The following is a 14,475-nucleotide window of genomic DNA, read 5'->3' as shown; positions in this document are numbered from 1 at the left end:
GAGACTCGCACAATCCCACAAAACAGACGCACGCATCGAAAATTGGCTCAAAATTGGCCAAAAATCGCACAGTGTAAGCCTGCCTTTAGGCACAGGCAAAGGTTTGTCACTTTCCCCGTCTCTTCAAGTTCAGAAGCAATCTGGAGAAATAAGCACACAGATCGCGTCCTGACTCCTCTGTTTCACCTGAATTATGTAGGTACTTTTATTTGTTATTGTGTTTCTTAATCCTTGGGTCCCATACCACACACACCAAAGTCAGTGCACACTGCCCCACACACACAAACCTAAACAACCCAAAACTCAACTAACTGCTCGAAGCACCACAAGTGAACATACTCAAAACGCCTTTACTCAAAACGCAGACACACACACAAATGACCAAAAAACACATGCACACAAACACTCAGAGATGTACAAAGGCACGTTACTCACAGAGAGAGAGACAGGGTCACATTTTGGACGAATTAACATTTTGTTTTGAGTGAGAAATTTGGAGCATGGCATGAGACCGTGTAAAATCCACCAACTGCATGACTTTCACGATGAATGCATGAGGGTTGGCAGCTACGTGTGTACTCTTCACTTCATATGATCAGATCAATAGAAAGACTCCAAAATAACAGCAGTGAGAGTGAGTCAATGTCAACAAGAAGCCTCCTTTAGTGACGAGTCTTGTTACAATTACTCGTCAACTGTTTTCTTCAATGTGGAAAACCCAGTGATGAGGCAACAGGGGTCCAATGGGTATAAATATCTCCACACTCTGCAGTTGAACATTATCAAAAGCTGACAAGCGTCCCTAACAGAAATCTGACATCTTGTGGATCTGCTGAGAGTGTAGAGATGAAGACTTTGAGTGTGTTTGTTGCAGTGGCCATCGTGCTCACAGTGATGTGCAGCCAGCAGAGCTCTGCTGTCCCAGTCCTTCAGGTCACATCTCCAGCTGAATTCTCTTACAGCCATGTCAGGATTTGTTGTATTAATGTGGACAATCTTGCATCTGGTTTACAGGGTGAAGAACTGGAGGAGACCATCTTTTTAGAGATTCCAGATGTTGTCATGGATGAGACTGTGATGGACTCCATGAAGGTAAGAGCCTGCTCCAACACACCTGACTCTGATGTGAAGCTGTACAGATAGTGTAGTAACAGCCTCTCCTTGGAATCAGAGACCATAGGAACCAGTTTGGACTCCTCTGTACTAAATGGAACCACTGCAGAATACATAATGATGATGATGTGTTTTATCTTTCACAGACGCTCTCTAACAACAGACAGAAGCGTGCAGCCAAGTGTCAGTTCTGCTGCAAAAATGGACATTGTGGATTCTGCTGCGATTTCTGAAAGACTTTAACTCCATCAAACACACGAGCAGAAATCTGAGCTCACTGGTTTTGTTGGAATTGTTTTAACACTTGAGATTTATTTATTTAATGCTAATGTGGTGATGACTTGTCTGCAACCTGTCAAAACAATAATAATAAAGCAATGTTTTATTTTTGGAGTAAAATTCCTTCATTTTATCAATTATTTACAATATTCAGAGTTGACACCAACAAAATATGATAGTACAGCCGTTCCAGCTAGAACCCGGTTTAACTGAGTCGGACTCTCAGGTTAAACCTGGAAATAACCCTGAGCTGCGTTTGATGAAATACCCCCTGGTCAGTCAGAATCAGTGTTGGTCAAGTTACTTAGAAAGAGTAAATAGTGATTACTCCTCCAACAAAATAATCCAGTTACTTTACTGTTTACTTATTTTCAAAAGTAACGAGGTACTTTAATTACTTTACTGAATATAATGAAGTTATGTTTCAAAATATTGATACACAACATAGAGGCACATCTAAAAAAATGTGAATATCATGAAAAGGTTTAATATTTTTGGTTGTACAACAACAAATATTTTTGTTTTTCTATACAATACCATGAACATTTAAATCTTAAAACTCCAATTTAACACTTGCCTTTGTTCCATAATTCATGTAATGTAAATGCTAGTTGTGGACTGTTTCAAACCCATTTTGAGATTAACTGACCACTCCTATCTTCTTGGTGAGTTAGCTGGGATGTCATTGTATTGGTGACTTCATAGCACAGTAATTTAAATTGATGAATTAATGAACATAATTCATCACAAATATCTCCACACTCTGCAGCTGAACATTATCAAAAGCTGACAAGCGTCCCTAACAGAAATCTGACATCTTGTGGATCTGCTGAGAGTGTAGAGATGAAGACTTTGAGTGTGTTTGTTGCAGTGGCCATCGTGCTCACAGTGATGTGCAGCCAGCAGAGCTCTGCTGTCCCAGTCCTTCAGGTCACATCTCCAGCTGAATTCTCTTACAGCCATGTCAGGATTTGTTGTATTAATGTGGACAATCTTCCATCTGGTTTACAGGGTGAAGAACTGGAGGAGACCATCTTTTTAGAGATTCCAGATGCTGTCATGGATGAGACTGTGATGGACTCCATGAAGGTAAGAGCCTGCTCCAACACACCTGACTCTGATCTTTAACTCCATCAAACACACGAGCAGAAATCTGAGCTCACTGGTTTTGTTGGAATTGTTTTAACACTTGAGATTTATTTATTTAATGCTAATGTGGTGATGACTTGTGTCTGCAACTTGAATTCAACATTAGCCTAGTTTGGTTTGAAGCAGGTAGACAATAGTTTTATAGCTGATCCTTCATCTGTGCTAATACAACATGACAAGTTACATGTTTGTAAAGTGACTGCTGTTCTAATGATGAAATTATCAAGGAAATCCACAAAATGGGTTTTGAAATGTTCAAACCAATAAACTCTTGAAGAAATATTGGAGTGTCACTGTTTAAGTTCCTTTTGAATGAATGAGAAAATTACTAACATGTATTTTCAACATATAATAAACCAACAATGAAACAAAATAAAATTTCAAAACAATAAAAAAAAACTGTTTTATTTGAAGAGTAAAATTCCTATATTTGATCGATTCTTTAAATATTTCAAGTTGACACCAACATTCAATGATAATACAGCCGTTCCAGTTAGAACCCGGTTTAACTGAGCCAGACTCTGGAAATTACCCTGAGCTGGGTTTGATGAAATACCCCCTGATCAATCAGTATTGATGTCAACAATAAAACAAGAAAAAAAGCAAAAATAAAAGTATTGTGTAATAAGGGAAACAATGACTCCAACCCATTCAAAAGTGTAAACTTGTCATTATCTGTTTCTTTTTATTTATTAATTCCCCCTGAACAGTGAATTACAGATGATGTAACTGTAGCTCTGTTTGTTTCTGTCGAGTCCTGACGTGTCATTAACATCATTTATATGAATAAATAAAAGGAAAGTTATACCTTCATCTTTGGCTGTTGGTGGAGAGGCATCTTCTCAGATGGGGGAGGGGGACAGAGCGGCTCATTGCACCGGTGTAGCATCGCTAACATTAGCTACATGTTTATGATGTATTAAGTTTCTCCCTCCTGTCTCCACCCAGGTGTGTCTAATCTTCCTGATGTATTTCACTTTTTTAAAGTGTGCTTTGTCGTATCCTATACTCATTGTGTTTTGTCGCTGTGAGCTTTCGGTTATTATTTAATTGTTTTGTTTCTTCTCGTCGGTGTGCTCTGTATGTTTGTCAGTCCTTGGTTTGTGTGGTTTGTATTTATACAGGTCTATGCTCTTTAAGGTCCAGGGTTGTATAGTCTCTGTGCTTGGGTCCTCCATGTGTCCCTTCAACCTCCCTCCTACAACCCACACCATGACATTATGCATGTAGACTTTGTTCCTTAATTCATGTATTGTAAATGCTAGTTGTGGACTGATTCAAACCCATTTTGAGATTAACTGACCACTCCTATCTTCTTGGTGAGTTAGCTGGGATGTCATTGTATTGGTGACTTCATAGCACAGTAATTTAAATTAATGAATTCATGAACATAATAATCAAAGTCTGCCTGCAATGAGTCACACCTGCTCCAAGTTAACCATCAGAATCACGTATGGAATGAAGGTGAGTGTTCTTCAAAAATAAATCTAAACAGTGATGGAAACACTTGGTATTTATGGAATTTAGTATTTAAGATATTTAGAAATGTAGCTTCAGATTGTCATAGAGGGTTTGTTTCTCTATTACTGATTTTCTTTTTCACATTTTTATTTTTTCATGATTGCCTGTTGTAGAAAAGAAGGCTGTTCCTCTAACATGACTTCAATTATTATTTAGCTTGCTACATTTCTTTATTGTGAGATTGCTTTGATATTTTGCCTTAAAAAGTTGTGGGTAATTCCCTCAGTTGTGAAAAATGAACTTAAACAGTCACAATGGCATCTTTCACAATAGTTTATTGATTCAAACATTTCTTAACCCCTTTCGTACATTTCCTCAATAATCTTAACAATGGTACATCATTCACTTTACAAACATGTAACACAGGTAGAGGATCTGCTATAGAACACTAACTACTTTAAGGAACAAAGACAACTAGGCTAATGCTGATTTCAGGTTGCAAAAAAAAACAGTCAGCTCAGATTTCTGCTCCTGTGTTTGATGAGGAAAAGTCTTTCACAACTTGCAGCGAAGTTTACAGCGTCCTCTTCTGCAGCGGAAGCTACACCTCAGTTTTCTCATCTGTGTGAAAGATGAAACACATCACCATCATTACTTATTCTGCATTAGTTCCATTTAGTACAGAGGAGTCCAAACTGGCTCCTCCTCTGTTACTACGCTCTCTGCACAGCTTCAGATCAGAGTCAGGTGTGTTGGAGCAGGCTCTTACCTCCCTGTTGTCCATCCAAGTCTCATTCATGGCACCACCTGGAGTCTCTAAAAAGATGGTGTCTTCATCTTCTTCACCCTCTTCATCCTATAAACCAGTTGGAAGATTATCCACATTAGTACAACTAATCCTGACTGTGTGAAAGATGAAATATTTTGGTGAAAGTTAATTTCTAGCTCCATCATCATCATTATGTATTCTGCATTGGTTCCATTTAGTACAGAGGAGTCCAAACTGGTTCCTATGGCCTCTGATTCCAAGAGGAGGATGTTACTACACTATATCTGTACAGCTTCAGATCAGAGTCAGGTGTGTTGGAGCAGGCTCTTACCTTCATGGAGTCCATCACAGTCTCATTCATGGCACCGCCTGGAATCTCTAAAAAGATGGTCTCCTCCAGTTCTTCACCCTGTAAACCAGATGGAAGATTGTTCACATTAGTACAACAAATCCTGACATGGCTGTAAGAGAATTCAGCTGGAGATGTGACCTGAAGGACTGGGACAGCAGAGCTCTGCTGGCTGCACATCACTGTGAGCACGATGGCCACTGCAACAAACACACTCAAAGTCTTCATCTCTACACTCTCAGCAGATCCACAAGATGTCAGATTTCTGTTAGGGACGCTTGTCAGCTTTTGAACATGTTCAACTGCAGAGGTGGAGATATTTATACCCATTGGACCTCTGTTGCCTCATCACTGGGTTTTCCACATTGAAGAATGCACTTGTCGTAAGAGACTAGTCACCAAAGATGGCATCTGTCCTTTTGGAGACTTTCTATTGATCTGACCCATATTACCAGAATAGTACGCAGCAGTAAACAAAGTGTGTCAGTTTGTATTTGTTGACATTGGCACAGCAGAAATGTGAAACCAGTGGATCAACAAGCAGGATCATCTGTGGGAAATGTAGTTTTTACAGCATAGTTTACGGTTAGAGGTGATTATGTAATCAGAGACTACATTGTTGGTCAAGATTGTACAGTTCTTCATAGTTAAATAGAATTTTAGATTTGTAATAGATTTGATTTTTAAATCAGGGTCTTAAGCACTGTTTACTCATCATAGCAGCTTTAAAGTTAGAGCAACAGATCAAAATAAATGTAAAAGACTAAATATTGGAACAAATAATAAAATATCTGTTTTTCTTTTCTCTCCCACAAACTTTCAGATATCTGAAAACAGGTAAAAACTGAGCATGTGATAAATGTCTGTCAAGACTATTTCATGTTTTACCCACATACAGTGTTATACGTGTATGTATATTGTTAATTGTATTTTTGAGACCACAAATTACTTCTTGAAAATCACAAAGAAAACTGTTTATTAAATGAAGCTTCTTTACTTTATATTCAAATGGGTAGTGTTGGAACTATTGAAGTGGACATGCTGGGAGACACTTTAGTGTTGTAGTGATCCTCAGAAAAGTGGGTATATTCATTTTTTTGGCCTTTTTTACTAAATGAATCTCAGAACAACACTCTGCTTTAGACAGAGTGAGATGTTCGATCATTCTGTTTAGGGTACACAAAAATATATCAGTAGAATTAACTCATTGTCACATCATTTCTGCTGTTTGATCTCACGGAGGAAGGATTATGAAAATACTAAACCAATACTAGTCCACAGAGGAATAACAGGCAACTATTCATTTTGATTGAACCATTCTTTATTTCACAGTAAGGAATGACAACTATTTTCTCCTCTGGCAAGTTATAGTTTCTTTGTAAACTCTCTTAGAACAGCAGGTTTGCTACAGAGAGCATAGGCTAGAGTGTGCCACACTAAATGATCATGACTGGATCAGTTACAGTTTGTTGTTTTTACTCACCAAGAAGAAGTCTGCATGAATGTAAAATATATTCAACTTGTTTCACTTAAAGCTACACTTTGTAGAATGGTGAGGTGCCCCACGCTCCCCCCTTCACTCCTAAACTAAACTCACTGGTTCTTCCGAACATTTGCGTGCAAATGTAGGGACTTTACCTTGTGTTATTAAAGAGTATTCTGATGTTTTAGAGACATTAAAGCATGTATCACTCACTGATGGGAGGACGGTAAGAAGATCACAGTAACAGCCGCTCCTCATACAAGAAGCCGAGTCCAGCTGATCAGAGTAGACACACAACTCCACATCCAGACTGCAAATAAATAGTGTCTTTTCTCTGTTTCTACCTTAGATAATGTTTCTCTTAGGTTTACAAGCTGTTTATCCCATCTGTTCTCAAAACCAGCGACGGAGACTTCTGCTGGAATGTAATGCCATGGGACTTTCCCTACTCTCAGATCGTGAACGCGCATAGACTTTTGACGAGCAGCTCGAGCAGCCAACAGTATTGCTTAAAACATGGGATCACCCTGTTGGTAGAAAGATCTGGGTTCAAGCCCTGGGGTGGACACATGGGTCCTTTTAGTGTGGAGTTTGATTGTTCTCACTGTGCTTTTGTGGGTTTCCTCAGGGGGACACTTAATCGAACCCAGCTCCGGCTCAGTTAAACCAGGATCTTACTGGAACCGTAGTTTCATCCAAGAGAAAACAGCTTAGTTGCTATAGTAATACAGTCAGTGGTGCCAACAGCTCTCAACCAGGTATAAACAGCAGGCTTGGTTTATCTGCTGCAGATGCACTCATATGAAACCATGTCATGAATTTGAAAGCACTTTAAAACACTCAACAATGATCTACAAAATGAATAAGGCGTGAAAAAGTCCCAAGTTCCCCATGTTCTCACCTTCTACAGATTTATTGTGGTCTTTTTAAAAGGAAATTAAACAGTATATGATGGTAAATATTTAATGATTTTAAATCATTATTAAAACACAAGCACCAGCGCACAAAAAACACACCTGTATTTACTCACAACACAGACACACACTCAAATGACCAAACAACACCTGCGTCTAAAGGCACGTTACACACTGAAAGAGAGAGAGAGTGAATCAAAGAGAAAGAGAGAGGCAGTAGGTACAGGGCTCACACCATGACTCTGTGGCCTTACTGGCCGCCATAATAATTATTGTCTTCATCCAACATTTTGGACATATTATGATTTTGTTTTGAGTCAGAAATGACTCACTGTGAATGCATTGGGTTGGCAGCTACGTGTGTACTCTTCATTTCATATGGGTCAGATCAATAGAAAGACTCCAAAAGGACATCAGTGAGAGTGAGTCAATGTCAACAAGAAGCCACCTTTAGTGAAAAGTCATCCTGCAATTGCTCGACAAGTGTTTTCTTCAATGTGGAAAACCCAGTGATGAGGCAACAGAGGTCCAATGGGTATAAATATCTCCACACTCTGAAGTTGAACATGTTCAAAAGCCGACAAGCGTCCCTGTCAGAAATCTGACATCTTGTGGATCTGCTGAGAGTGTAGAGATGAAGACTTTGAGTGTGTTTGTTGCAGTGGCCATCGTGCTCACAGTGATGTGCAGCCAGCAGAGCTCTGCTGTCCCAGTCCTTCAGGTCACATCTCCAGCTGAATTCTCTTACAGCCATGTCAGGATTTGTTGTATTAATGTGGACAATCTTCCATCTGGTTTACAGGGTGAAGAACTGGAGGAGACCATCTTTTTAGAGATTCCAGGCGGTGCCATGAATGAGACTGTGATGGACTCCATGAATGTAAGAGCCTGCTCCAACACACCTGACTCTGATCTGAAGCTGTACAGATGTAGTGTAGTAACAGCCTCTCCTTGGAATCAGAGGCTATAGGAACCTCTGTACTAAATGGAACTAATGCAGAATACGTAATGATGATGATGGAGCTGGAAATTAACTTTCACCAAAGTATTTCATCTTTCACACAGTCAGGATTAGTTGTACTAATGTGGACAATCTTCCATCTGGTTTATAGGGTGAAGAGGGTGAAGAAGATGAAGACACCATCTTTTTAGAGACTCCAGGTGGTGCCATGAATGAGACTTGGATGGACAACAGGGAGGTAAGAGCCTGCTCCAACACACCTGACTCTGATCTGAAGCTGTGCAGAGAGCGTAGTAACAGAGGAGGAGCCAGTTTGGACTCCTCTGTACTAAATGGAACTAATGCAGAATAAGTAATGATGGTGATGTGTTTCATCTTTCACACAGATGAGAAAACTGAGGTGTAGCTTCCGCTGCAGAAGAGGACGCTGTAAACTTCGCTGCAAGTTGTGAAAGACTTTTCCTCATCAAACACAGGAGCAGAAATCTGAGCTGACTGGTTTTGTTGGAATTGTTTTCACAGCTGATATTTATTTATTGGATGAAGATGTGGTGATGATTTAATGACTTGCTTCTGCAACCTGAAATCAGTCTGAGTCTATTTGTCTTTGGTTGTTCTTAAAAGCAGTTAGAGAATGTTTTAATGGCAGATCCTTCACCTGTGTTATATGTTTGTAAAGTGACTGATGTACTATTGTTAAGATTATCCAGGAAATCAACAAAAAGGAATAAAAAATGTTTGATCCAATAAACTCTTGTCGGAAAAAAACCATTGCTGTGTAAGTTCATTTTGAATGATTAAGGGAATTCCATACAACTTTTTAATACACAACTAAATATCAAAAGCAATCACACAAATAAGACATTTATCAGGCTGAATAAGATTGAAGTTGTGTGAAAGGAACAACCATCTTTTTAGAAGAAAGAAGAAGTCAATGATTTACTCACCAGTGTCAGTCGCTCACTGTTTTAAAATGGTAAAGTAGTTCCATTTTTAAAAGGTAATACAATTAATACGGTTCATAATAATGTGGTTTTTTTAGACATACAGGTAGATCTTCTAATGAGTACATTTCAAAGATTTTAGGCCACATTTGTAAAAACAGTGGAGGATCCCTTTAAAGAGCAAAGAGCTGTAAAAATACAAACCACATTATGAGGATAAACAAACCAAAGACTGACAAACATACAGAGCACACCGACGAGAAGAAGCAAAACAATCAAATAATAACCGTAAGCTCACAACGCCAATCAGAAAGATTGGACACACCTATGTGGTGACAATTGAACCTAAACCCATTTACTGAACACACACACACGCACGCATGCACTCACACTGACAGAACTGGGTTTGTTGGAACACACAGAACCAAGAACCAGAGACAGAAAATAAACCCAACAGATACCAACAAAAAAAGGTACAGGCACATTCATTTTCTGACCCACTTGTTCGCTCTCATTAGGCGTTAGGCAGGGGTACACCCTGGACAGGGCACCAGTCCATCGCATGGAGACTGACACACAACCACTTACACTCACATTTACCCCTACGGGCAATTTCAAGACCCCAATCATCGTGACAGTCATGTTTGTGGATTGTGGGAGGAAGCCAGAAAACCCTGAGGAAACCCACGTTGTGAGGCAGATGTGCTAACCACTAAATTCACCAATTTACCATTATAATGCACACTTGCAATTAGTTATGTCCTTAATTTTTACAAGTAAATACTAATTATATCATCTTAAATAGTATTATTATCTAATAGTACAATTTCCACTTTAGCAATCTACAGACAATTGAAAGACCAACATTATTGCTTTAGAATGTTTTTTTTAAACCATTGGGAAAATATTTACAAACAAAATAAAACATTATTAACAGTAATCCCAGCCGTATTATCATTGAATGTTGGTGTCAATATTAAAGAAGTTTTCAAAGGAAGGTATTTTCTGATTAATGACAAGGTGATGCATTTAAAAAGCTTTGATTTCATGTTACTCTGAAATTGAGAATTATTTTTTTTGAATCGCTTTGAAAAAAATTTCTTGGTTCATTGTTGGATTATTATATGTTGAAAATACATGTTAGTAATTCACTCATTCATTCACAAGGAACTTGAACAGTGAGACTTTATTTTTTCTTCAAGACTTTATTGTTTTGAACATTTCATAACTCATTTTGTGTGGATGTTGATTTCCGGTTGCTGTCACAACCAATCACCACATTAGCATTAAATAAATAAATCTCAAGTGTTAAAACAATTCCAACAAAACCAGTGAGCTCAGATTTCTGCTCGTGTGTTTGATGGAGTTAAAGTCTTTCAGAAATCGCAGCAGAATCCACAATGTCCATTTTTGCAGCAGAACTGACACTTGGCTGCACGCTTCTGTCTGTTGTTAGAGAGCGTCTGTGAAAGATAAAACACATCATCATCATTATGTATTCTGCATTGGTTCCATTTAGTACAGAGGAGTCCAAACTGGTTCCTATGGTCTCTGATTCCAAGGAGAGGCTGTTACTACGCTCTCTGTACAGCTTCAGATCAGAGTCAGGTGTGTTGGAGCAGGCTCTTACCTTCATGGAGTCCATCACAGTCTCATCCATGACAACATCTGGAATCTCTAAAAAGATGGTCTCCTCCAGTTCTTCACCCTGTAAACCAGATGGAAGATTGTCCACATTAGTACAACAAATCCTGACATGGCTGTAAGAGAATTCAGCTGGAGATGTGACCTGAAGGACTGGGACAGCAGAGCTCTGCTGGCTGCACATCACTGTGAGCACGATGGCCACTGCAACAAACACACTCAAAGTCTTCATCTCTACACTCTCAGCAGATCCACAAGATGTCAGATTTCTGTTAGGGACGCTTGTCAGCTTTTGATAATGTTCAGCTGCAGAGTGTGGAGATATTTATACCCATTGGACCTCTGTTGCCTCATCACTGGGTTTTCCACATTGAAGAAAGCACTTGTCGTAAGAGACTAGTCACCAAAGATGGCATCTGTCCTTTTGGAGTCTTTCTATTGATCTGACCCATATTACCAGAATAGTACGCAGCAGTAAACAAAGTGTGTCAGTTTGTATTTGTTGACATTGGCACAGCAGAAATGTGAAACCAGTGGATCAACAAGCAGGATCATCTGTGGGAAATGTAGTTTTTGCAGCATAGTTTACGGTTAGAGGTGATTATGTAATCAGAGATTACATAGTTGGTCAAGATTGTACTGTTCTTCATAGTTAAATAGATTTTTAGATTTGTAATAGATTTGATTTTTAAATCAGGGTCTTAAGCACTGTTTACTCATCATAGCAGCTTTAAAGTTAGAGCAACAGATCAAAATAAATGTAAAAGACTAAATATTGGAACAAATAATAAAATATCTCTTTTTCTTTTCTCTCCCACAAACTTTCAGATATCTGAAAACAGGTAAAAACTGAGCATGTGATAAATGTCTGTAAAGACTATTTCATGTTTTACCCACATACAGTGTTATATGTGTATTATATTGTATTTTTAAGACCAGAAATTTCTTCTTGAGAATCACAAAGAAAACTGTTTATCAAATGAAGCTTCTTTACTTTATATTCCAATGGGTAGTGTTGGAACTATTGAAGTGGACATGGTGGGAGACACATTAGTGTTGTAGTGATCCTCAGAAAAGTGGGTATACTCGCTTTGTTTGCCCTTTTTACTTAATGAATCTCAGAACAACACTCTGCTTTAGATAGAGTGAGATGTTCGATCATTCTGTTTAGGGTACACAAAAATATATCAGTAGAATTAACTCATTGTCACATCATTTCTGCTGTTTGATCTCACGGAGGAAGGATTATGAAAATACTAAACCAATACTAGTCCACAGAGGAATAACAGGCAACTATTAATTTTGATTGAACCATTCTTTATTTCACAGTAAGGAATGACAACTATTTTCTCCTCTGGCAAGTTATAGTTTCTTTGTAAACTCTCTTAGAACAGCAGGTTTGCTACAGAGAGCATAGGCTAGAGTGTGCCACACTACATGATCATGACTGGATCAGGAACAGTTTGTTGTTTTTACTCACCAACAAGAAATCTGCATGAATGTAAAATATTTTCAACATGTTTCACTTAAAGCTACACTTTGTAGAATGGTGAGGTGCCCCACGCTCCCCCCTTCACTCCTAAACTAAACTCACTGGTTCTTCTGAACATTTGCGTGCAAATGTAAGGACTTTATCTTGTGTTATTAAAGAGTATTCTGATGTTTTAGAGACATTAAAGCACGTATCACTCACTGCTGGGAGGACAGTAAGAAGCTCACAGTAACAGCCGCTCCTCATACAAGAAGCCGAGTCCAGCTGATCAGAGCAGACACACAACTCCACATCTAGACTGCAAATGAATAGTGTCTTTTCTCTGTTTCTACCTGAGATAATGTTTCTCTTAGGTTTACAAGCTGTTTATCCCATCTGTTCTCAAAACCAGCGACGGACACTTCTGCTGGAATGTAATGCCATGGGACTTTCCCTACTCTCAAATCGTGAACGCGCACAGACTTTTGACGAGCAGCTCGAGCAGCCAACAGTATTGCTTAAAACAGCTCATGGGATCGCCCTGTTGGTAGAAAGATCTGGGTTCAAGACCTGGGGTGGACACGTGGGTCGTTTTGGTGTGGAGTTTGAATGTCCTCACTGTGCTTTTGTGGGTTTCCTCAGGGGGACACTTAATCAAACCCAGCTCCGGCTCAGTTAAACCAGGATCTTACTGGAACCGTAGTTTCATCCAAGAGAAAACAGCTTAGTTGCTAAAGTAATACAGTCAGTGGTGCCAACAGCTCTCAACCAGGTATAAACAGCAGGCTTGGTTTATCTGCTGCAGATGCACTCATATGAAACCATGTCATGAATTTGAAAGCACTTTAAAACACTCAACAATGATCTACAAAATGAATAAGGAGTGAAAAAGTCCCATGTTCCCCATGTTCTCACCTTCTACAGATTTATTGTGGTCTTTTTAAAAGGAAATTAAACAGTATATGATGGTAAATATTTATTGATTTTAAATCATTATTAAAACACAAGCACCAGCGCATAAAAAACACACCTATATTTACTCACAACACAGACACACTCAAACGACCAAACAACACCTGCGTCTAAAGGCACGTTACACACTGAAAGAGAGAGAGAGTGAATTGAAGAGAAAAAGAGAGGCAGTAGGTACAGGGCTCACACCATGACTCTGTGGCCTTACCGGCCGCCATAATTACTATTGTTTTTATGCAACATTTTGGACAGATTATGATTTTGTTTTGAGTGAGAAATGACTCTCACTGTGAATGCATGAGGGTTGGCAGCTACGTGTGTATTCTTCATTTCATAATGATCAGATCAATAGAAAGACTCCAAAAGGACATCAGTGAGAGTGAGTCAATGTCAACAAGAAGCCACCTTTAGTGAAAAGTCATCCTGCAATTGCTCGACAAGTGTTTTCTTCAATGTGGAAAACCCAGTGATGAGGCAACAGAGGTCCAATGGGTATAAATATCTCCACACTCTGAAGTTGAACATGTTCAAAAGCCGACAAGCGTCCCTGTCAGAAATCTGACATCTTGTGGATCTGCTGAGAGTGTAGAGATGAAGACTTTGAGTGTGTTTGTTGCAGTGGCCATCGTGCTCACAGTGATGTGCAGCCAGCAGAGCTCTGCTGTCCCAGTCCTTCAGGTCACATCTCCAGCTGAATTCTCTTACAGCCATGTCAGGATTTGTTGTATTAATGTGGACAATCTTCCATCTGGTTTACAGGGTGAAGAACTGGAGGAGACCATCTTTTTAGAGATTCCAGGCGGTGCCATGAATGAGACTGTGATGGACTCCATGAATGTAAGAGCCTGCTCCAACACACCTGACTCTGATCTGAAGCTGTACAGATGTAGTGTAGTAACAGCCTCTCCTTGGAATCAGAGGCTATAGGAACCTCTGTACTAAATGGAACTAATGCAGAATACGTAA

At 39.2% G+C, this 14,475-nt stretch overlaps 1 protein-coding gene across 1 annotated transcript; it reads right to left on the bottom strand.

The window, feature by feature from the left end:
* Nucleotides 1–4,513: 4,513 nt before the first annotated feature.
* Nucleotides 4,514–5,397, bottom strand: LOC114477427 (hepcidin-like). Its single transcript, XM_028469696.1, has 4 exons — nucleotides 5,262–5,397; nucleotides 5,103–5,180; nucleotides 4,772–4,858; nucleotides 4,514–4,623 (listed from the first exon to the last, which is right to left on the bottom strand). Exons 1-4 carry the CDS (start codon nucleotides 5,346–5,348, stop codon nucleotides 4,558–4,560), a joined length of 318 nt encoding a protein of 105 aa, XP_028325497.1. The 5' UTR covers nucleotides 5,349–5,397; the 3' UTR covers nucleotides 4,514–4,557.
* Nucleotides 5,398–14,475: the final 9,078 nt, after the last annotated feature.

The sequence above is a fragment of the Gouania willdenowi genome, chromosome 16, assembly GCF_900634775.1.
Source record: "Gouania willdenowi chromosome 16, fGouWil2.1, whole genome shotgun sequence".
NCBI classification, from domain to species: Eukaryota; Metazoa; Chordata; class Actinopteri; order Blenniiformes; family Gobiesocidae; genus Gouania; species Gouania willdenowi.
Note: the sequence above shows the minus strand (reverse complement) of the source record. Positions and strands in the feature narration are given on the sequence as shown.

What these genes read in the sequence shown, in the direction of transcription:
- LOC114477427 (XM_028469696.1), bottom strand. Translation starts at nt 5,348, where the DNA reads ATGAAGACTTTGAGTGTGTTTGTTGCAGTGGCCATCGTGCTCACAGTG. An exon ending in CTGTGATGGACTCCATGAAG is followed by an intron (nt 4,859 to 5,102) that starts GTAAGAGCCTGC and finishes ACTGGTTTATAG; the next exon opens with GATGAAGAGGGTGAAGAAGA. An exon ending in CTTGGATGGACAACAGGGAG is followed by an intron (nt 4,624 to 4,771) that starts GTAAGAGCCTGC and finishes TCTTTCACACAG; the next exon opens with ATGAGAAAACTGAGGTGTAG.